Source organism: Cydia splendana, chromosome 25 (assembly GCF_910591565.1).
Source record: "Cydia splendana chromosome 25, ilCydSple1.2, whole genome shotgun sequence".
In the NCBI taxonomy this organism is placed as follows: Eukaryota; Metazoa; Arthropoda; class Insecta; order Lepidoptera; family Tortricidae; genus Cydia; species Cydia splendana.
In genome coordinates this window covers 1329877-1354352 of record NC_085984.1, presented here as the reverse complement: position 1 = coordinate 1354352, position 24476 = coordinate 1329877, and the positions used below count along the sequence as shown (strand labels likewise).

The 24476-nt window shown below is 41.1% G+C and overlaps 2 protein-coding genes across 2 annotated transcripts in view; both read left to right on the top strand.

The window, feature by feature from the left end:
- The first annotated feature begins 2 nt into the window (after window positions 1-2).
- LOC134802750 (uncharacterized) lies at window positions 3-5940 on the top strand. The gene is made up of 6 exons (XM_063775433.1): window positions 3-333; window positions 1402-1519; window positions 1916-2053; window positions 2533-3453; window positions 5179-5324; window positions 5715-5940. The coding sequence occupies exons 1-6, from the start codon at window positions 192-194 to the stop codon at window positions 5747-5749; spliced, it is 1500 nt and encodes a 499-aa protein (XP_063631503.1). The 5' UTR covers window positions 3-191; the 3' UTR covers window positions 5750-5940.
- A 2227-nt stretch (window positions 5941-8167) lies between these two features.
- Window positions 8168-24476, top strand: part of LOC134802870 (F-box/LRR-repeat protein 20) — a 42138-nt gene continuing 25829 nt past the window's right edge. Inside the window, exons 1-10 of the mRNA XM_063775605.1 lie at window positions 8168-8385; window positions 12535-12648; window positions 14576-14659; window positions 15634-15741; window positions 15861-15958; window positions 16132-16198; window positions 16990-17092; window positions 17974-18059; window positions 19316-19498; window positions 21932-22033. Coding sequence (XP_063631675.1) covers window positions 8356-8385; window positions 12535-12648; window positions 14576-14659; window positions 15634-15741; window positions 15861-15958; window positions 16132-16198; window positions 16990-17092; window positions 17974-18059; window positions 19316-19498; window positions 21932-22033 — 975 coding nt within the window. The 5' untranslated portion in view covers window positions 8168-8355. The remainder of the gene's footprint in view (window positions 8386-12534; window positions 12649-14575; window positions 14660-15633; window positions 15742-15860; window positions 15959-16131; window positions 16199-16989; window positions 17093-17973; window positions 18060-19315; window positions 19499-21931; window positions 22034-24476) is intronic.

The following is a 24476-nucleotide window of genomic DNA, read 5'->3' as shown; positions in this document are numbered from 1 at the left end:
TTGTTATCGCAAACAATATATTATTTATTACCTTATCAAATCAAATATTAAATAGTTACAATGATTAGTCACATAAAAACCCCAAATTCGAACCTTATTTGTACAATATGAATTCGAAATAGCGCTAGCTGAGCAAAGGAAACTCACATTGATTTCCTGGTATTGTTTTTTTAAATTGTGCGGTCCAAACAATGGTGGAACCGGAGAAGCCGTTTGCTTGCGTGATGCAGGGGTGCGGTATGACGTTCACTAACGAGGATCATCTGCACGTGCATACGAAAAAGCACGATATGGTTCTTCAACTGGGTATGGAGCAGAAAGCAGCGTTCGTAGGTATGTTTTCTTTTATTTGATTGGCAATTTTTGGCTTACAACTTTAAACATACTGCCTTTAAAATTATTATACACATTGGTAGTATTTATTGTGAGGGGCAGCTAGAGGAGCCTCACGGGATTATGGGAATGAAAAGGCAGGATTCAGGACGACGATGGTATTTATTTGTTTAAATAAAAAGGCACCTGTAACAATACAGGTTACGTGTTAACTATGTATAAAAACACTCTCGTAATTTACATAGAAGGTTAAAAGTTACTATAACTTGCAATATGTGCCTTGATGATGATGTAGATATCTGGAAGGTTTGGGGCCACTAGACGAGCACTATAGTACCGCACAGCACTTATGTATTTCACTTAATAAAATATCACAATTTAAGGCTTTAGGTCGTATTTAGAAACTTAAAAAGTACAGTCGGTTAGAATACAATTATGATGATTATTGATCGAAGTATTGGATTGAACTGAAAATAAAAATCATGGAATGGAATTTGAAGAAGGATTTGAATTTAGAAGTGAATTTAGAATTTGGATATGCCAGTAGCAATAGGAAAGGTGGTAGTGTAACGTTCCGTTACACGCACCATTACATTTATACTTTCAATTACCACAAATTAGACGGGTCCACACAGAGCGATCATACGCGCGAGGCAATTTCCTCGCGCACAGTGTAGACGTGCCTCGGCCGAGGCGGCGAGCGCGACGCGAGGCCAAAAATCACCATAATTTGTCCATCTGATCTGGCAGTTATATAAAATTAGATTGTTGACTAGTACAGGGGCTCCCAATCTTTTTCAGTCCGTGGTGCACTTGCAAATTTAAAATTTAATCTCGGCATCCTAACCTAACTAAGCTATTTGAAATAGGTAACATGGTGCGGTGAATTGGTTCAGGGCGTAGCAGTGTAGTCAGTAAGAGGGCTATACTGACTGAACTTAATTAACACTTACTGGGCTAGTAAATTGGATAATAAAATCTAGATTTTCTTACCATTAAAACCCGCTTTTGAGGGTTTTAGTTTAAAACGGTAGCTCTGTACTACCTTCTTGTACTAATTTCTTGCAGCGGACCAGACGCCCACACCAACCCGCTTCATCCGCAACTGCGAGGAGGTGGGGCTGTTCCAGGACTTGCAGAATGTCAACCCGTTTGATGAAGGCTTTAAGCAGGCCATGGAGACTAAGTATGTTAAAACTTTAGCATTTACCATACAGTCACCACACGGGATTATGCCATTTAGGGTTCTTGCTAAATTGGAAATTCTGTAGCATAAGTATTGAACAACCAATTTAGCTAGGACCCTAAATGGCGCAACAACGCGGAGCGTGATGGTACTAAAAATGTTTTACTTGACTACTACTGCTGCGAATGTAGAACGTCCGCTAGTGGGCGGGTGCATGGACCGGGCGCACCTTTGTAGGGGGCCAGTTAGCGTTGCTCATACTATTTTTCGTTAACCCGCTCTGTGCATTCCCGCCAGCTTGCGGACGCCCTTAGTACACACTTATAAGGTACTAATATGAACTATGATCATCTATGTTGTCTGGTTATATCCATGTTGTAATTATTATGTTTCCAGAGCTGGCAGGTTATCTCTGGAAGGCTCAGAGGTGGATACCCTCCACACCCCGCACACCCTGCACACCCCCCAGATGTTTCCCCTGGACGGAGATGCTCTTTACACCACTAATAACCAGAGGAATATCACTATAAGCCGGTATTTTTTCCCATAAGATTCAATATTTAAAATTTTCTTTATTCAAGTACTCCGGATTATTTTGACACATTAAAACCACATATAGAAGAGTCAAATAAAAATAACACTGATGGATAGCTATTATAATACAACCAACTAGATGACAGTATGCCAGTATTCCAGTGAATAAATAAAAACAGCAACACATTAATCCCAATGGCCAAAGTTACTCTCCAGGACAAATGGAACCCAACTTTACGGCAGGCCTAGCAACAAGCACTTTCGAACGCACATCTATCTGTATCACACTGTAGATTTTCCCAGGATCCAATCGTCCTCCTCGAATCGGATCCTGACATGATGTCAATGAAACCATTTCCATAAGCTTCCATACTTTCGACCAAAAAATAATCCAAATCAGTATCCCATTTTGATAGAGGCTCTGACGCCTTAAAATAAAATCTTGTTTCAAAACTTTAACAAAATCTTGTCTTTCCTAGATCATCCAGTGACGAATCAGGCGCCGTTAAAGAATACGAAACAACCACAATTTCCAAACTCACCAATGAGGTGACCACTATCAGTAGGATCGTCGGAAAACAGGATATAGTCGATAAGGTAACTACCACTGACGACGTTGCCATAGTAAGACATGAAGATGCACATAAAGAAATCAATGAAACAGTCTCATACACTAATAATGTCATCAAAATACACAGCAATGTAGAAATAAGAAAAGATGGCGTCATCGAATCCAAAAATATACCAAGAACTTTAATATACACAGATTCAGTCATAAAAGATGCACAAGTCACTAAAGATGTTTTGTTAACAGATAAACCTGAAAAGGCTCCGCCTATAATGAGTCAGAAATCGCTAGATTTTGTTGTTGACAGTTTAGAAGAACATAATGATAAAGAAGACAGGCAAATTATCAAAATGCTTAAAAGGAATTATCAAAACGCTTTAAATAAAGATAAAAATGACTTGGACGATTTTGAAATTATAATTAAAAAGCCTGATGGTAGACAAGTAAGAATGAAGCCTGTTGAAGATGATAAGAATAAAATACAGAATGAAACTAAGGAGAGACTAAAAAGAGTTTTATCTGATAAAGCAGAGAAGAAATCTAGTGAGACTAAAATAGATACACCAGTATTGCAAAATATACTTCCAATATCTACATTACCTGGGACTCTAGTGCCAGTAACAATAGTAAATCCAAACACAATATTAATAACAAATAGTTTACAAAAAATACCAATAGTACCTTTGAATATGAATAAAGTGAGTGGTAGTTTTAAGAAGACAGTGAAAAGAAGGATTAGTAAAGTGGAGAAGGATTGTGTGGTGGATGGAAAAGAGGAAGCGGAGAAGAAGAAGTTGTTGGAACCTAGAACAGCTGCTTCTAGAAGATACAGGTAAAGTAAATTAACCTCTTGTCTGTGTATGTTAAGAGTCCGCAGCAAGCTCGGCCGAACTTCACCTTCCCATATAAACAGAGTTACATGCTCATTTTAAAACTATGTGTTGGATTATAATTAAACTTTGCACATACAATGATATGAGGTATATCTAGTCCTGTAATTAGTATAAATAGCTCCAGTTTACAAAACAAATCAAATAGAGCAAAAACAAGTAATTCACTGTATTTTTTTTTTAACTATGGTATCTGAAGCTACATAAACTAATTAGGCTATAATTCGTTATTTTTAGCATTAGAAATAAGGTAAACAATCTTGATGTGTCTTTTAATTGAAAAACACGTTTTAAAAATAAGTTACGACAAATATGTAACAATTATGAATCTAATACGATCATTTATATTCTTCTGCTTTCATAAGTAATAGTTACTCATTTTTAAAAAGCGTTTTTCAATTAAAAGACATGTCAAGATCGCTTACCTTCTTTCAAGTTCTTTCTAATGCTAAAAAACGAACTCAATTTTTTAATAAGCAGATACGTCTGCGAGCGATATTCCAAATTTTATATTAAAGGAAAAAATGGAAAAATTTACGCTTCCGGCAGGACATGAACCCGCATCCTCCACAATCCGTGTGTTGCTCTTAACCAATTGAGCTACGGAAGCCTACCAGGACATCGCAAATCGTTAAAAGATGTAATTGTCTTTCGGTAGATGTCGCTATACGCCACCCCAAAGGCGTGTTTACATAAAGAAAGGAATGGAAAGATTTGCGATGTCCTGGTAGGCTTCCGTAGCTCAATTGGTTAAAAGCAACACACGGATTGTGGAGGATGCGGGTTTAAGTCCTGCCGGAAGCGTAAATTTTTCCATTTTTTCCTTTAATATAAAATTTAAAAAACGAACTATAATTACAGGACTAGATATACCTTATCCTACTGTAAGTACAGAGTTTCAGAGCAATTAAGCTAGTCATTCTAAAATGAGAGCGGACTTTTAAGGATCCTACCGAATTTTTTGTCATCTTTTTGCATTTTTAATAACGATTTTCTGCTTTATACAGCACAACCAAGGTTTGATTTTTGACCATGAAAGGTTAAAGTAACTTATGCATTTGCTCTCTGAAAAGTCTTCACCATTTGGTCAAATTGAACTCCTGAAGAAGACCATACAATGATTGCATGTTAGGGGTCGTCCAGAAATCATGTGATCATATTTGGCCTATTTATTTAAACCCCCCCTCCCCTGCCACAAGATCACGTGATAATTATGATGCGGGTACCCTTAGGGCCCCCCCACATCTGGCGTCTTGCGAGCGTCGGCGTCGGTCAGCGCTATGGAAAATGACGTCGCTGCGCAGTTGCGTCGACGTCGCGTCGACGTTGCGTCGAGCAGGGCCATAGAGTTGTAGACGCCGACGAGACGCCGACGCTCGCAAGACGCCAGATGTGGGGGGGCCCTTAATAGACGTTAAGCAAGTCTAATGTCGTTTCTACTGTATTGCGTTTATACTAATGGCATTTAACACATTCAGTGCCGAAAACCCGACTATCGGGTATTTTATGATTTCGTTCCCAGACCGGACGACCCGATAGTCGGGATCGTGGTACTACTGCTTTATATGACGAAATTGTTGTGGCCTGGTGGGGACGTCTTGTTTGGCTGGGTGGCCATGAATGTGTTAAAGTTATTTGTCTAGAAATTATGTTAAAATATGTTCCAGACAAAAACAGAAAGTGCTAATGAACTGGCAGGCTGAAGAAAACCGCCTTCTGAAAGAAACTAACCACAAGCTGGTCGCGGAGAATGCTGCCCTCAAACTGCTGATCACCGAGCATCTGAAGAAGTGCTCTAACCCCGGGGACCTGAGTAAGTGGCTATATGGGGCATTATCTATGAAAAGGGACCTTATTGTCGATGGTGCTTACGCCGCACTGCGTCGCGCGGCATTGTATTGATATCGGAGCATCGTTAATAATGGCGTAAGCGCCATCGACAATAAGGTCCCTTTTCATAGATAACGTCACCTATAGCGTGAAAGAATAATGTAAATTATAAAGTAAAAGTCAGATTTTTTCTCCTGTAACGATCGAAAGAGCTCGTGATTTTGCTAAACTGTGAAATGAGCTGTCGCCTGCGGTATTTCCGGACCGATACGACCTTAAAAACTTGAAGAAAAGAGCGTACTCCCATCTTAAACGCCGGCAGCGCACTTATAACCTGTCTGGTATAAGTAATTAATGTCGATTTTTTTTTCAGAATTATCACAAGCAGAGCATCACACGAATAGATGATAAAATCAGCAGGAAATCATTAAATAAGTTATGGTGAACTTATTGTACAAGTAATGTCATTACAATGTGAACCTTGATACATAGAAAATAAGGTTCATATTTATAAGGATTGTATTGTTGTAAAACCTCTTGTTTAAGACAGAGCTTAGTTTATTTATGCAGGAATACTCAAAATTTAGTGAAGTTTTGAAATCATTTTGCTTTGATACATTCCAAAATCCATTGTTAATTATTTCATAATAATGCATAGAATTTAATTTGTTTTATTAATTTCTTTTAAAGAAAAGTAAAATTTTAATCTATTTCAAACTAGAGAAAATGTTGCTAAATGCATGGAAGTATTTTTATTTATGGCTACCAATGTTAGGTAATGTTGATAATTATGTAAAAAATTTAAAGAGTGTTTGGTTTTTAATGGTGACATGAAATCTACAGTTTAATTAATTTATTAATATTTTATGATCATGACAATATTATAATGAATAATAATTGAACAGATGTTTTATTTATTAATCCTGCCCTTTTTACCTCAAAAGGAAAAAACGGAACCCTTATAGGATCACTCGTGCGTCTGTCTGTCTGTCCAACCCCCCCCCCCCTTTATCTCCGAAACTATACTGTTGCCAGGGTTGGGCAAAATACTGGCTTCCACGTATTTCAAATACAAATTACAAAATACATTTTTAAAAGTATTTGAAATACCAAATACAAATTACTTTGGTGATGGGTATTTGAAATACAAAATACAAATTACAGTGTTTAAAATAATGTATTTCAAATACAAAATACCTTTCAATTTTTTTGTTTAATCATTTAGTTTTTTTAACGAATATCCTTTCCTAAAAACTTATAGGGTCATTGCGCTAGTTTTCGTCCACTTGACGAAATTTGAATATAAACCTACATTGCTGCACAAATTTGGACTGATTTCAATCCTTAATGTCGAAACAATATATATATCTGTCTACATATCAAAATTATGGACCAGACCAGGACTGGTCCATAAATTCAAAGTCGCTCAGCGAGCTATGGAAAGGGCTATGCTCGGAGTCTCTCTGAGGGATCGTATTCGAAATGAAGTTATCCGTCAGAGAACTAAAGTCGTCGACATAGCCCACCGCGGATTAGCAAGCTGAAGTGGCAGTGGGCTGGTCATATTAGCCGTAGAACCGATAACCGTTGGGGTAGACGAGTTCTCGAGTGGAGACCGCGCATCGGCAAACGTAGCGTAGGACGCCCTCAGACTAGATGGAGCGATGACCTTCGCAAGGCGGCTGGCAAGAGCTGGTTCAGAGTTGCCGCAAATCGTGCTCAATGGCGTGCAATAGGAGAGGCCTATGTCCAGCAGTGGACGAGAGTAGGCTGATGATGATGATGATGATGATATCAAAATTATATTTCGCAAATAGTAAATTAAAAATGAAATATATTATTTGCTAATCCGTCAAGTAGTCTAAAACTAGAGCATGGACGGAAACTACTGCAATGACCCTATACCCTGGCTGTTGAAGAAAAGTTCCGCGCAGAATAGCTCGCGCATTGTATTTGCCCTCGTACAAGTCGTACATTATATTTAAATAAACGTTCCATTTTAGGATTATAGAATTTAATAAAATGTATTTTGTAGAAATGTATTTTGATGCTTGAAGTATTTGAAATACAAAATACATGTGAGTGCAGTATTTGAAATACCAAATACAAAATACTTTTCCAGGTAGTATTTGAAATACAAATACAAAATACAAAAATGTATTTCAAATACATGTAATTGAAATACTGCCCAACCCTGACTGTTGCTATACTGCGTCTAAAATTTTGGAAAAAATACACAATAGTTCTTTACCTATAGATGGTATTGATGACAGGAAAACCTATTAACCTATGTGCAGTCAAGCGTGAGTGGGACTTAATTACTTCGTTTTGAACCGTGGAGACCCAATGATAATGCATTGGGTAATAGAGTTATTAATTTTTTTGGTTTTTAAAACTTTAAAATTTACAATGACTTCATACGTTTAGAAACAAAAGCAAAAGTAGCACATCATTCTTTATTGCATTAAACGTTACAATGCATTTACAATAACATTACTTGAACCGCTCAGAAATACAAAGTTTAACATGTTTAAACGAAACTGCGCAATTTTCTAAATTAATAAACCGAAAAAGATAAATATTTTCATTTCCAATTTGTTTACTAACAAACGCTGCTGAACGCATCGAGGAACTGTCAAATACGTTCGAAAACTAGTATTCCGTTTTTACATGAATTTCGACCAAGGCAATATTCCAGTATAATATTAAAAAAATCTAACAAAAATTGATAATTTTAATCTTTTTATCTAATTTTAGTAATTTGTCGCTGTATAGTGCCAATCCTAGAACGATTCTGCCATTTGAACATCAGCTGTCATGCAGCTGTCAAGCAAATTTAGTTTCCGAACGCACCGTCAGCGCTCTCAACGAAGGACGTCGTGAAAAACTAGGAAAAGCCAAATCAAAGTCGTCCATATTTGTTTGGTGCGCTCTTGCCCGCGGCTATTGAAAATTTTAGGACCAACGAGTCAGTGAAATTTTGCAGAGTGGCGAAGATTACGCCGTACCCGAGCATGAGTTACTCAGGGAGGAGTAAATTCGAGGTAGGCACCCATCGATCGACATCGCTAACATGTTTGTGTTTTCGTTTTGATTAGAAACAGCTGACATATCCGTACATATATGCAAGTACATGCCCTATTCCTTTGTTCTCCCACGCGATGATTATTAATATTAACAGAATTTACAAAGTTTAGAAGAAAAGCGACAAAAGATCGCAAATGATAAACAATGCGTGTTGCGTTCTATTTTTAAACTTTTTTTTAATCTTGTTTTTTTCAAGTGCGTTTTTATTATGCAAATAGTCGAGGGCTGTTGTTGTTGTGCCGGTTTTTTTCGGATTTGGCTGGTGATGTCGCTGGATTAAGTAATTTTCCTTTGTTAGGCAAGTGTATTGACCCCTGCGCGTACAATAACCCGCGCGCTGATACCGTTATGTAGGTAGACCGCGAAATTTAACGGCCTTGTGTGACCCTCGCGTCAGGTGCTTGTGCATGCAATAAAATAAAAAAAGGAACAGTCATTAAAAAAAAGTTTATTAATTATTATAAAACCACATTATTTATGCATTCAGCCATGTTTTGGGAACTTTTGTTTAAATAAAATTAAAATAAACAACTTATTTTTTGATAGTATAAATGATAATATTGAGTTAAGATATTTATTGAGTTAATAAAGGTGCTTAAACTACTTACAGTCAACGGTAAAAATATGGGTGTAGACAACTTACTCTAAAATATGTCCCATAGTTCTTAAGTCACTGACATAAGAGTTATGGGACATATTTTTGAGATGTATTGTACACCCATATTTTTACCGTTGACTGTACATAACTTACATTGTATAAAATTTTATATGAGTCATACTGCAATGATCAGACTTACATGCTAGATTAACATGTTTGTATATTTTTAACAAGGTGATTAAATGCTTACTTTTAATTTGATAATTATGAGCTCCATTTCTTTAAAATGACAACAAACATTACACTTATTTAACATTGTGAAATTTTGATCCTGTCTCAATAAGGCCTAGTTTCCCCTCTGGGTTGGAAGGTCAGATAGCAGTCACATTTGTGAAAACTTGTGCCTACAAGCCGAGATAATATTAGGATAATATTAACACAACAGATTAAAAAAATAAATAAAATAAATGTAAATGGGATAAGGTCTGGGAAGAAGAAGAATAAGACAACAGATTATAAAAAAATAAAAATAAAGTTAGAAAGGGACAGCATGGTTTGTCCCTGAATCACTGTCAAACTTCGGTTCCTTCATTGACATAGATATCTAGGGACTGGCTTTACAGACAATAATAATGAGGCATGACAGGGGCCAGTACAGCGGTGTGACACCGGTACAACGCGATTGGTTGATGAGTTCGCATCACGCGCGCGATTGGTTGATGAGTTCGCATCACGCGCGCTATTGGTCGCAACTAGTTGCGTTAGACTGCACGATTGGATGGAATTCGTGAGTCACACCGCTAAACTAGTACCATTTTTAGTGCCCGTAAGGCCAAACCATAGATATATACGTTAATGGGTTCCTTTCTGTAGGTAGTATACTATTAATTTTATTCTGTGGCCTTGGGCTGGGTCTACAATAAATAAGTTTAAATGTTTGCGAAAAAATAACGAGAATTTGACCACGTAAAATCTTTCTTAGACATCAACATAGTGTCTTTGTTTGTAAACATATCTGATAAGCTATCGTATCACATAGAATGTGTGACTGATAAGTGTCTGCGTAATGAAACCAATTAATATTCCTTATCATACTTATTTATTTACCTTCGTGCAGTTTTAAATGTCTATGATAAGACTGTTGTTGATGGCGTCATTAAAAAGAAATAATAGTTATTTACGATACAAGTGAGCATAATAAAAAAAACAACGGGTTGCACTCCGGGAGTGCCGACAGAAGTGAAAACTCAATGACTAGTCCAAAATGTCTGCAGCACTATGTATAATTGACCTTTCTATTGAACAACTTTAGTTCCGAAATTGCTGGCCAGTGAGCTTAAATTTGTAGCGTTAATTGTTTAAAATTCGAATAGAAATTGTAAAGTTACCTTGCAGACCTCGCATCTATAGTACATTATTGTCGAGGCTCGGAAGTAGCTACTTGCAGGCTGAGGATTCGTTTTAAACGGACGACCTTGGGAGTCCGTTTAATTGAATCCGAAGCCAGCAAGTAGCCTTCCAGCCGAGTCATATATAGTGCTTTTCTCAAAAATGGTGCAAGAAATATAAATATCATAGAAATATTTTACAAAAGCAACTTTCTTACGTATATATTTTCACAGAAAAAAGTAGAAACAATTGAAAAAATTAGCTTTGCCGCCCATTTATTTTTTTAATAAAAAAATAGAAGTGTATTTTTCTGCCGAAAATACGCCAACCTATTTGAGACAGCTAAATAGTCGCGGTACTAATCATCTGTTTGGCTGTTTAATGGGCCTGTGCCTTCATTTGATATGGCCATTTCAACTTTTAAAAAGTTTGGAACTCGATAAATAATGGAATTTGTATGCAACATTGCAGTCCCAAAATCGAGACTGCAATGTTTTTAACTTTTTAATTTTTGACTGACCATAAACTACGCGCTTCGCAACCTATTTTTTAAACGGCAAAGTCGACTTTGCCGTCCATTTTTGAGAAAAATATATTTGGTCATGATATTTTGAGTTTTATTCACCAGTACTAGAGTTCACTTTTATTAGCAATTTCATCAAGATGTAGCTTTAATGAATTATATTGGAGTGATATAAAGTTATGTAACTGTGAGATCCTCGTATTTCAGCCCGTACAAGATTAGAACATTGAGCTTTATTGCTTAATATAAAAGTCCAGTTTTAAATAATTGACCTGATTATGATACGTTATGACTAAAGTTCTTTGGTGAATAACATTGTCCGACACACATGACGTCAGCGCGTTACGCGTTACGCTGTCTCGAGTTTATCATTTTTTCCCCACCTCAAAAAGTGCTCAGTGCCGCTAAAGAAGTTTTCACTTCAAAAATAGGAAATTGGCAACGAGTGGCGAATTTTAAAACACGACCGAAGGGAGTGTTTCAAATCGACACGACCTAGCTTGCGCCCAGGACCTAGACATGTCAGTGACGGTTTTGTTTATGAGTTTTATGACATTAACACATTCAGTGCCGAAAACCCGACTATCGGGTATTTTATGATTTCGTTCCCAGGCCGGACGACCCGATAGTCGGGATCGTGGTACTACTGCTTTATATGACGGAATTGTTGTGGCCTGGCGCGGACGTCTTGTTTGGCTGGGTGGCAATGAATGTGTTAAGCGTTCAAAAGGTTAAGAGCCCATCAACATGCACACTAGCGCCACAGCTAAATAATCGTGATTATTTAAATTTAACGAAAGATATTGAAAAAAGGGGGCCGCTACGTACTGTATTGTTTATTTAAGTACCTTTTGAATACATCAAACTAGTTTTTATGTTGCTGGTTTCGTCGATCTAGGAACTCAAAACAAAAACGGCCGATTTAACTTAGGACGCATAGATTGACGAATCCAGCAACATAAAAACTAGTTTGATGTATTCAATAGGTACTTAAATACACAATACAGTACGTAGCGGCCCCTTTTTTCAATATATTTCGTTAAATTTAAATAATCACGGTATTTAGCTGTGGCGCTAGTGTGCACGTTGCTGGGCTCTCACTTTGACTGTTTGTTTGCTAGATCGGTCGGTTCTCGGGCGAGGATGAGAACCACATCAACAAGAAGCTGCCGAAGGAGCTGCTACTGCGGATCCTGTCGTACCTGGACGTCGTGTCGCTCTGCCGCTGCGCCCAGGTACTGTACTACATTTATACTAGCTTTGACTGTTTGTTTGCTAGATCGGTCGGTTCTCTGGCAAGGATGAGAACCACATCAACAAGAAGCTGCCGAAGGAGCTGCTGCTGCGGATCCTGTCGTACCTGGACGTCGTGTCGCTCTGCCGCTGCGCCCAGGTACTGTACTACATTTATACTAGCTTTGACTGTTTGTTTGCTAGATCGGTCGGTTCTCTGGCAAGGATGAGAACCACATCAACAAGAAGCTGCCGAAGGAGCTGCTGCTGCGGATCCTGTCGTACCTGGACGTCGTGTCGCTCTGCCGCTGCGCCCAGGTACTGTACTACGTTTTATACTAGCTTTGACTGTTTGTTTGCTAGATCGGTCGGTTCTCGGGCGAGGATGAGAACCACATCAACAAGAAGCTGCCGAAGGAGCTGCTGCTGCGGATCCTGTCGTACCTGGACGTCGTGTCGCTCTGCCGCTGCGCCCAGGTCTGTACTACATTTATACTAGCTTTGACTGTTTGTTTGCTAGATCGGTCGGTTCTCTGGTGAGGATGAGAACCACATCAACAAGAAGCTGCCGAAGGAGCTGCTGCTACAGATCCTGTTGTACCTGGAAACTACTACCTTAGTTACTTTACTGACTGTAACCCAAAAATCTTCTTGGCCTATGTCAAGAGAACGCCGCTCTTTCCTATTCTGCGCCACTGTGAGAAGAGCGTATGTGCTTTAATTATACGTAGGTTGCCCTGAAAGTTTCGGGAATTGCATACTTAGGAACGTATATTTGACATGTGTTATACCTCTTTGTTACAAGCATAGTCTCATTATTCGAAAACACTGGCCACTTAGAAAAAAAAAAACAATGTTCTATTTTCAATTGTTTTTTAAAGTCGTTGAGTCGCTGGTGAAAATGGAGCTGTCCCGCGAAAGTTTTAGAGCAATGATTTATTATGACTTTAAAAGTGGATTAACACAACAACAATGTGGAGACCGATTGACTATTGCTTTTAGTAGTGAAGCACCTTCGAAGACGACAATATACAGGTGGTATTCGGAATTTCAACGTGGCCGTGTGTCTCTTGCGGATGACGTACGTGAGGGTCGACCGAAAACTGCCGTTACCGATCAAAACATCGATGTTGTTCGCCAACTGATAAAAGAAGATAGGCATGTTACATATCGGGAAATTCAGGAGACTTTAGGCATTGGAATGAGTCAGGTACAAGTTATTTTACAGCAAGAGTTGGGCGTGCGGAAGTTGTTTTCCCGGTGGATTCCTCACTTGTTATCTGACGACCAGAAAACGGTCCGTGTCAATTGGTGCCACAAAACCCTAAAAAGATTTAATGGAGGAAGCTCAACTGCCGTTTTTAGTATTGTGTCAGGTGACGAGTCATGGATTTACGCATATGAGCCTGAATCCAAAAACCAATCTCGAGTATGGGTTTACGAAGACGAGCCGAAGCCAACAAAAGTTGTTCGTTCTCGCAGCACGATCAAAAAAATGGTAGCCACGTTTGTCTCCAAATCGGGTCACGTGGCGACTATTGCTCTTGAAGATCGAAGAACTGTCAATGCCGATTGGTATATAGGCGTTTGTTTACCGATTGTTTTTGCTGAACTGCGAAAAAATAACCCTAACCGCCGTATTATACTACACCATGATAATGCCAGCCCTCATACTGCTCAGAAAACAAACGACTATCTGAAGGGCGAAAAAGTCGAATTACTGGACCATCCTCCGTACAGCCCCGACCTAAGTCCCAACGATTTTTTTACTTTCCCGAAAATAAAGAATCGGTTGCGTGGTCAGCGTTTTCAGACCGCGGAAGAAGCAGTCCACGCTTATAAAATGGCCATTTCGTCAACCCCCAGTTCAGAGTTCAATAACTGTTTTGAAAACTGGTTTCAGAGAATGAAAAAGTGCATTAAACACAAAGGAGAATACTTTGAAAAACAATAAAAGTACTTTTATTTCATTTAAACGCGTATTTTTTCCAATTCCCGAAACTTTCAGGGCAACCTACGTACTAAACTTAATAGCCTCTGTCTGCAACTGGCGTAGAATAATGATTTCCGTGATAAAAACTATCCAAAGTCCTAAGGACTCAAATTATCTTATTTACTGCTGTGGCGCAACGACCCGAAGTGGATCTTGGAAGTTACTGTTATATTACGGCCCGCCTGATGGTAAGCGGTCACCTGTACCGTACCCACGCCTGTAACCCCAGAGCTGTAACAGCTGCGCGATGCCGAACGTTTAAAAAACCTGTACACTCCTTTTTTTGAAGAACCCCATACTGTAGACCCTCGGGAAAATCTCGGCAGGGAGCTCATCCCACAACTGGAGCGTCCGCGGAAGGAAATTTCTCTTTAAACCCTGCGATTTCAGACATTTGTTTGTTTGTTCTAGGTTTCGAAACTATGGAATATTCTGGCTCTCGACGGCTCCAACTGGCAGCGGATAGACCTCTTCGAGTTCCAGAGAGACGTCGAGGTAAGCAAATTAATATTATTTATATTATGTATAGATTATGTAAGTTAGAGTCCGTCTAATAGGGAATATTACGCAAAACTCTGAGAGGGCGTCACTAGGTCAATCACATGGCCTACCGTGAAACATGACAATCGAAAGTTCGGTTTCTACCTCTCTATCACTTTTGCTTATTCGATCTATATAGAGGTAGATACAGAAATTTCGATTTTCGCGCTTCGCGGTAGGCCACCTGTAAACAAACCGCCTTGATGCATCAATGTCATAGTGAAAACTTGTCATAAAACTGTTTAGGCCTAGTATGTATAAGTTGCTCTATGATTTACTAAACAAATTAGTGCTGCACTCTGGCGGCAGAACATTGCAGTAATACTCCCTATTGAAATTGAAAGTTTTTATTTCAGGTTGGTCGGGCCATATTCTGTTAGTTCCATATTCTATCTAAGCTTTTTGTATATCGACAATATTTTTATAACGACAAAGTGTGACAGCGTAAGCATCGTATTTTGCATAGGAATTCTATGTTTAATTGTTTATGTTAGTACTTCCACACTCTGTCAAGTTAGTCGTTGCAGAGTTAATATAAGCCATTAGCGTCCACGCCCGCTTTTGAGAACTTCTAATAACCAAAATTTTTTCAAATGCTGTTGGTTAACATTGGTAACAAATAGGAGAAATATTTCCAATTAGTTACCACTAAAGGTGTATCCAGATTAGTCAATTTTTCGCCAATCGGATTAAATTGCCCGATCGAATCAGGAGGTGCGGACACAAAAATGCCAATTTTTCGAAGCTAGTATCTATGGAATGCTAGGATCTGTACGTGCGTTTGTTTATGGTTCTATTGGTGATTAAATTGTGTACGTGTGGACGCTAGATGAGATTGGCGCCAATAATTTTCCTGATCAAATCGACCGATTTGATCAGGCCCGTCTGGATACCACTTTCACCAATTCACCATTATTGATCGATTTCAGGGTCCCGTTATAGAGAACATATCGCAGCGCTGCGGCGGGTTCCTCCGTCAGCTCTCCCTCCGAGGGTGCGAGAGCATAGCTGATGGTTCTATGAAGACCCTCGCACAGGTACACTAAGATTATCGGATATATTAATTTTGTAACAGCTTGGTTTTTTCTATTAAAAAACTGATCTTAATTAATGAATAATTTGAAATTGTTGTTAATATTTAATATGTTTCTCTCAGTCATGCCCAAACATCGAAGATTTGAACCTGAACAAATGCAAGAAGCTCACCGATCAAACATGCCAGGCACTCGGCAGGCGATGCAGCAAGCTACAGAGGTCAGTATCCTTAACACATTCATTGCCACTCAGCCAAATAAGACGTCCGCGCCAGGCCTCAACAATTTCGTCATATAAAGCAGTAGTACCACGATCCCGACTATTGGGTCGTCCGGCCTGGGAACGAAATGATAAAATACCTGATTTTTATGAATATTTTGTGTGTGTTACAGGATAAATCTGGACTCTTGCCCCAGTATCTCGGACATATCACTGAAAGCGCTGTCGGACGGATGTCCGGTGAGTTGCCTATAACATTTTGATATACCGTCAACCGGGGTGAATAGGGATGGCTGGGGTGAATAGGGACAAAATTTAAAATGTGATTTACCTTTTTTATTTAATTTATTTATATCACAAAACATAATAAGGTCAATGTGGCTAATTCCGTCATAGGGACTATTCCGTCCACTATAATTTCGTCGACAAAGCAGCGATTGCTTTTAGTTTCAGCAATCAAAAGCAAATGGTTTTATTTCCTAGGGTTATTCCCACTAGTTACCACCAAGTTCTTACCAGTGGTAACTACTGGGATTTTTTTTCCCACCTTTTACCACTGGTAACTACTGGGAAAAAAAATTCCCACTAGTTACCACCAACCCGGCTTGGCGTTTATCTGACATGGCTATTTGTACGTTAGGTAGAACGTAGAAAAAATCATGTACAAATAGCCATACATTTGACGTGCCCCTCCTCCGCAAAAATCGGCAGGCTGTTTTGTACAGAAAATTACAGCAAGGCGTCTCCTGTTACTAAATACTCTAAGACTAGACACAATAAGGAAAAAGAAGCTAGTAAGTAAACAGTTATCTGACAATTTCTTCTAAAATATCCACATAAATTGTATCATACAAAATCTACTATTATAATTTTCAATCGAATGATACGATTTGTGTAAGTATTTTTAAAGAAATTGTCAGATAAATCACAGTTTAAATTTTGTGCCTATTCACCCCAGCCATCCCTATTCACCCCGGTTGACGGTACCTCTATGGCGACCCATGTTACATTGAGGATATTTTTTGTATTAGCTCCTGACGCACGTGAACGTGTCGTGGTGCCAGTCCATCACGGAGAACGGTGTGGAGGCGTTAGCTCGTGGCTGTCCTAAACTAAAGAGCTTCATATGCAGAGGTAAGTATCAGCGGCATAACCACAGTGTAAAAAGTAACAGTGGATCGACGCCTTTGATGTTTGCGTAAATGCCGACACCGCACAAGAACACAGAATATATATAGGTTGTCTGGAAGAGATCGCTCTTTAGCGATAAGACCGCCTGTTGTACTTTTCTTTTGTATCTTTTTACTGAGGTGTGCCAATAAAGAGTATTCTATCTATTAATTCTATCTAATACAGTAAGATTGTCACAGAGTTTTACAAAACTGCACAAGACTTACACAGACTTAGCGCCACTTGCAACATCCCACTAACCCGGGGTTAACCTGTTAAACCGTTAACCCAATGTCAAATTGTACTGGTAACCATGGTAACCCCAGGTTTAACCGGTTAACCCCGGGTTAGTGGGATGGTGCAAGTGGGCCTTAGACAGTAAAATATGACATTGATATGGTATCGTCTTGGGTCGTCCCATTCGTTTTTCGTCATGTTCTTAAATTAGTCCTATTCTGCTGTCGTCACTCATTCTACATTCGTAATAATCGTCGGTGGCTTTCAATATAGAACGAGTGACGAAAGCAGAATAGGACTAATTTAAGAACTTGACGAAAAACGAATGGGACGACCCAAGACGATACATTGATATTGATACATCAAGGCGGTTTGTTTACAAAGGGCCTACCGGGAAACGCGAAAATCGAATCTCGGCTATCTGCCTCTTTATATATCGAATATGCAAGAGTGATAGAGAGGTTAGACAACAGAATTTTGACTCTAATTTGCGGTAGACCCTTAGATTGTGACTGATTGTGGTAGTAGCGCCCCCTACGCAGAGTTGCGCGTAATATTCCCTATTCGGATCCCACTGGCTTGCCTAATATTGAGTTTTTGTTTGTCAGGCTGCAAGAATGTGAACGACAGAGCTGTGTCGTGCCTGGCCATATACTGTCCGGACCTGGAGGTGCTCAATGTACAGGGCTGCGAAGTAAGTGCCTTCTAAGTTTGCTATGATGACAGTTACCCGGCTATGATGACAGTGAACGACAGAGCAGTGTCGTGCCTAGCCACATACTGTCCAGACCTGGAGGTGCTCAATGTACAGGGCTGCGAAGTAAGTGCCTTCTAAGTGTGCTATGATGACAGTTACCCGGCTATGATGACAGTGAACGACAGAGCTGTGTCGTGCCTAGCCACATACTGTCCAGACCTGGAGGTGCTCAATGTACAGGGCTGCGAAGTAAGTGCCTTCTAAGTGTGCTATGATGACAGTTACCCGGCTATGATGACAGTGAACGACAGAGCTGTGTCGTGCCTGGCCACATACTGTCCGGACCTGGAGGTGCTCAATGTACAGGGCTGCGAAGTAAGTGCCTTCTAAGTGTGCTATGATGACAGTTACCCGGCTATGATGACAGTGAATGACAGAGCTGTGTCGTGCCTAGCCACATACTGTCCAGACCTGGAGGTGCTCAATGTACAGGGCTGCGAAGTAAGTGCCTTCTAAGTGTGCTATGATGACAGTTACCCGGCTATGATGACAGTGAATGACAGAGCTGTGTCGTGCCTAGCCACATACTGTCCAGACCTGGAGGTGCTCAACGTACAGGGCTGCGAAGTAAGTGCCTTCTGAAATAATGATCGCTGTCACTTGTAGACAAAGAAATGTATAAAATAAATAAACTTATAGTCGGACTAAGTTAATTCTGCACGGATTTTGGAATAACAATGTCACCATAAATGTTAAATTTCTATAAAAATATGACGTTTAAAAGTATGCTTTGTACACGCTGTTTTGTCGGTGCAGAGTTAGCTTAGACGGATTTAATTATATTATTTTTAAATACTTTTATATGCGTCAATTGATTAACACAGCGCCAACTTTATTCTGTAATGATTTTCTGAATTCCGACACGGCCATCCTGCAGGAACCACGCCCACTTGTGATAGAGAAACTTCAGAAATATGTTTAGTTTAATTTGCAAGATTTTATGCATTTTGTAAACTGATATGCACGTTTCATTTTCACGATTAAATTATATTGTGTATTCGGTGTATTAGGGTGGTATTCCATCTGTCCAATATCTTGGTCCAATGTCATTGCGTCTCACTCTCTTATTCAGCAAAATCTGAGACAAAATACACATTGGACAGGTGGAATACCACCCTTATTTATGTATTAATTTTCATGTTTAAGACTATAAACAGAAAACATTGTTATTTCCTATGTTTCATCTCTTTCAGAGCTTAACAGACGAGTCCATATCCAAGTTGAACGGCGGCATGCGGCTCCTCTGCGTGTCGGGGTGCTCGCGCCTCACCGACGCGGCGCTGGCGGCGCTGGCGGCGCGCTGCCCGGAGCTGGTGACGCTGGAGCTGGCGCAGTGCACGCAGCTCACGGACGCCGGCTTCCAAGCTCTAGCCAGGGTGGGTAGTGCTGACTAGTCTACTATCCAGTCTGCCTGCTCCTCTGCGTGTCGGGGTGCTCGCGCCTCACCGACGCGGCGCTGGCGGCGCTGGCGGCGCGCTGCCCGGAGCTGGTGACGCTGGAGCTGGCGCAGTGCACGCAGCTCACGGACGCCGGCTTCCAAGCTCTAGCCAGGGTGGGTAGTGGGTAGTGCTGACTAGTCTACTATCCAGTCTGCCTGCTCCTCTGCGTGTCGGGGTGCTCGCGCCTCACCGACGCGGCGCTGGCGGCGCTGGCGGCGCGCTGCCCGGAGCTGGTGACGCTGGAGCTGGCGCAGTGCACGCAGCTCACGGACGCCGGCTTCCAAGCTCTAGCCAGGGTGGGTAGTGCTGACTAGTCTACTATCCAGTCTGCCTGCTCCTCTGCGTGTCGGGGTGCTCGCGCCTCACCGACGCGGCGCTGGCGGCGCTGGCGGCGCGCTGCCCGGAGCTGGTGACGCTGGAGCTGGCGCAGTGCACGCAGCTCACGGACGCCGGCTTCCAAGCTCTAGCCAGGGTGGGTAGTGGGTAGTGCTGACTAGTCTACTATCCAGTCTGCCTGCTCCTCTGCGTGTCGGGGTGCTCGCGCCTCACCGACGCGGCGCTGGCGGCGCTGGCGGCGCGCTGCCCGGAGCTGGTGACGCTGGAGCTGGCGCAGTGCACGCAGCTCACGGACGCCGGCTTCCAAGCTCTAGCCAGGGTGGGTAGTGCTGACTAGTCTACTATCCAGTCTGCCTGCTCCTCTGCGTGTCGGGGTGCTCGCGCCTCACCGACGCGGCGCTGGCGGCGCTGGCGGCGCGCTGCCCGGAGCTGGTGACGCTGGAGCTGGCGCAGTGCACGCAGCTCACGGACGCCGGCTTCCAAGCTCTAGCCAGGGTGGGTAGTGGGTAGTGCTGACTAGTCTACTATCCAGTCTGCCTAAATCAACTTTTCACTTCTCATGCTCAAAAAGTGCACCTTTATGTCGTGCGTAGACGACATAAAATCGCATTTTATGCTCTAGAGCATAAAGTAAAATCATCTAATACGACCCTTATTGACTTAGCAATAAAGTCCAAATTCTGCCAGCCCTGCCGGCGCGCCCCCGACCGGCGTGCCCCGCGCCTCCGACCGGCCCAAGAACAGTTTTCTTTAGTCTTGAATAAATACGTTAAAATAACCTAAAATATTTGATTTTTTGTATATTTTCCTCGCAATCGAAGTGAAAAGCAGAGTGTACAACAAGGGCATAAATGTCCATTTTTACCCTCGTCTACTATTTTGGTCTACGCTTCGCTCAGACCAAAAAATTGCCTCGGGTAAAAATGGGTCACTTTATGCCCTTGTTGTACAATCTACTATTTATCCCGTTCTTACAAATACATAAGTCAAAATGACAGATAAGGACAAACGATTATTAGCTAATTGAGGTTTGTAGCGCGTTTATGAATAAGGGGGTAAGTATGTAATTTTTTAAATTACCTATATTACATATATTGCCTGTGTAACATTAAAATACTTAATTTTTTTTGGTCGGGGACTGAAAATCAGCGGTCTCGCTCAATCTCATCCATTTTACTGCACAAATATTTGTAAATTCTACCTGATTTTTGATAGTCATTCCAATGGGGTTGGCAACTGTCAAAGGTTTGCCTAGATGGCGCCATCATAGCTTGCCCCTTTTTCTATGAGATTTGGCTTAAAGAGCTGGCATCCAGGGTATTAAAAAAACAAAAATTTGACACAATTCTAGGGATTGACGGGGCAAGCTATGATGGCGCCATCTGCTAAAAACTTCCACCGGCCAACCACATTCATTGTTTTTTGTGTTGGTAAATACCTAAATAATATAAATATCTTTTTATTTATTTATTTACTAGTAGAATCTATCTAAGCTAACTCTGCACATACTGTCCAAAGACAAAGTGTGGAACCGTCACGCTTGCCAAGCCTTGAATTAACTTGGTTTGACTTTAAAATTTTAAAATATTCCTCTTAACCCTTAAATGCATAATGATGTAGACTCATAGACTAAGAATCCTCTAGACGGAGTTTAGAGCAATTATTTCATGCAACCGTTGCTGCCAAAAATGCGGGGGTGCGCGGGACGAGGTTAGCGAGATCCCGTGCCGTGATTGGTCCGTTCAAACGACGAACGAGTTCACGGACGTCACACAAAGACAGTTTCGACTCGAACATGGAGTAAATTTACCGTATGTGTGGCAGAGGGGGTAGCGCGACTATGCTCAGTCTAGAGGATGTTTTGTCTGTGTGTAGACTACATCGTATATTTAAAGGTTAATTTAACCCTATACCGCATACGCAGCCATATATGGCAGTTATAATATTCAACTCTATTATTAGGTATTAAAGTTCAATTTTAAACAAAAAAGTTTACGACATGAAGTAAGGGGTTAACGTTTTCGTGTATTGCAGAGTTGCCGGCTGCTGGAGCGGATGGACCTGGAGGAGTGCGTGCTCATCACTGACGTCACGCTAGTGCACTTGTCCATGGGCTGCCCCCGGCTCGAGAAACTGGTAACATTGTATTGCAGAGTATTGTATTGCAGAGTTGCCGCATGCTGGAGCGGATGGACCTGGAGGAGTGCGTGCTCATCACTGACGTCACGCTAGTGCACTTGTCCATGGGCTGCCCCCGGCTCGAGAAACTGGTAACATTGTATTGCAGAGTATTGTATTGCAGAGTTGCCGCATGCTGGAGCGGATGGACCTGGAGGAGTGCGTGCTCATCACTGACGTCACGCTAGTGCACTTGTCCATGGGCTGCCCCCGGCTCGAGAAACTGGTAACATTGTATTGCAGAGTATTGTATTGCAGAGTTGCCGCATGCTGGAGCGGATGGACCTGGAGGAGTGCGTGCTCATCACTGACGTCACGCTAGTGCACTTGTCCATGGGCTGCCCCCGGCTCGAGAAACTGGTAACATTGTATTGCAGAGTATTGTATTGCAGAGTTGCCGCATGCTGGAGCGGATGGACCTGGAGGAGTGCGTGCTCATCACTGACGTCACGCTAGTGCACTTGTCCATGGGCTGCCCCCGGCTCGAGAAACTGGTAACATTGTATTGCAGAGTATTGTATTGCAGAGTTGCCGCATGCTGGAGCGGATGGACCTGGAGGAGTGCGTGCTCATCACTGACGTCACGCTAGTGCACTTGTCCATGGGCTGCCCCCGGCTCGAGAAACTGGTAACATTGTATTGCAGAGTATTGTATTGCAGAGTTGCCGCATGCTGGAGCGGATGGACCTGGAGGAGTGCGTGCTCATCACTGACGTCACGCTAGTGCACTTGTCCATGGGCTGCCCCCGGCTCGAGAAACTGGTAACATTGTTTCTATAGTTCGTTTTTTAGGGCTCCGTACCCAAAGGGTAAAAACGGGACCTTTTTGCTGTTCCCGTGAGGTCAAAATTACACTATTTAAAACGTACTGCCAAAACCTGTACACGTGCAACCTGTGGAGCAACTACACCAAAAAAACTTTTAGTGCTCTGCGTGTCCAGTAAAACAACGCCTTCAGGGGTTTGTTGGGGCTGCCCTGGCGATGCACCGCGGCGGGAATGTTCGCCGAGTGGAGCACAGACGGCTTCCACGCAGTGCTGCGTAAGAGGGTGGCGTCCCTGTGGCCTCGCGTGCGGGGCAGCACCAACACACTCCTGAAGGTGATTGCGGAAAGGGTCGATAGCCCTCTTATAACTCACTGGATGTCAATGCATGTTAGATCCAATGAGAATTATATGTTCTACTAACTAACGTTTATTTTTATAGTTTTATTTTTATTTTTCTTTGTTACTTACTAATAGTCCTGTAGACAAAAATATGGATACCAGCGGGCTCAGCACGGTTCCATTTTTATCGACTATCACTATGCGCGTCCGTTTCGCACTTACATACTTGTTAGAACGTGACAGGCATGGTGACAAGGGATAAAAACGCGACCGTGCTAAGCCGCCTGGTGTCTGAAATAAATTTCATTTTCATTTTCATTTCATTTTACTAAGACTCCTCTGTCCGTCTGTCTGTCACCAGGCTATATCTCATGAACCGTGATAGCTAGGCACTTAAAATTTTCACAGACGATGTATTTCTGTTGCCGCTATCATGGTCTAATAAAACATGGTCTTCCATTCCCAGAGTGACACGCGATTACGTCACAATAACATTGCCACTTTATTTCAACATAACATGTTACATGGGTACATTATACCTATGGTTAATAAGTTAAAATATTTCTTTATAATTTTATAATTTTCATTTATATGTATTTTAGCTTAAATTTTACAATAACACGTCATTTTTAATTACTCGTTAGCAATATCTTCCGATTCACGAAAAAAATTTCAGACTTTCGGGTAATTCTGTTTATACTACTGGCAACACAGGATAGCGCTGAGGACATTTGACAATTCGGATCTAGATAACTTCATGCCCTGACCGTCATCCTTGTCGAACGCGTGTTAATTGTTATTTCCTTCTCGCTCAGTGTCAGCAGTCGCAGAGTTTTCCAAACTTTTCACGTCGTAAGCTTGGTAATTAATGTTTTGTTACGAAAATGGTTGGCTGTTCTATTCGGAACTGTAAGAGTAGGAGTAAAAAGGGCAGTATAATCAGATTTTATACGTTTCCGAATAATGAATCCGTAGCCAATGAATGGCTTCGCTATTGTGGACTGAAAACAATATGTAAAAATGGTATGTATACGTAATTATCGACAATAATTACTATTAATGATAAAATTTTATGTTCTATGTTTGCTTGTTAACGCAAGCAGCCCCCCTAAGAAATTAAAACGAAAATTGCTTAAAGTGTCGAACACCGTTTATTGATTAACTGTGAATTAGTTTTTCAAACGTTTGTCTTGTATAGATAAATAAAGTTTAATTTAATACATTAGATTTGTTTTATTTTACTATGTTTCTACATGAATAACTTAAAATTAATGCCGTTAAAATAATTTTCACCG

Bases quoted from the DNA above. Each gene is read 5' to 3' on its own strand.
- LOC134802750 (XM_063775433.1), top strand. From the start codon at position 192: ATGGTGGAACCGGAGAAGCCGTTTGCTTGCGTGATGCAGGGGTGCGGT. The intron at 2,054-2,532 runs GTATTTTTTCCC...TGTCTTTCCTAG, and splicing joins AGGAATATCACTATAAGCCG to ATCATCCAGTGACGAATCAG. The intron at 3,454-5,178 runs GTAAAGTAAATT...AATATGTTCCAG, and splicing joins GCTGCTTCTAGAAGATACAG to ACAAAAACAGAAAGTGCTAA.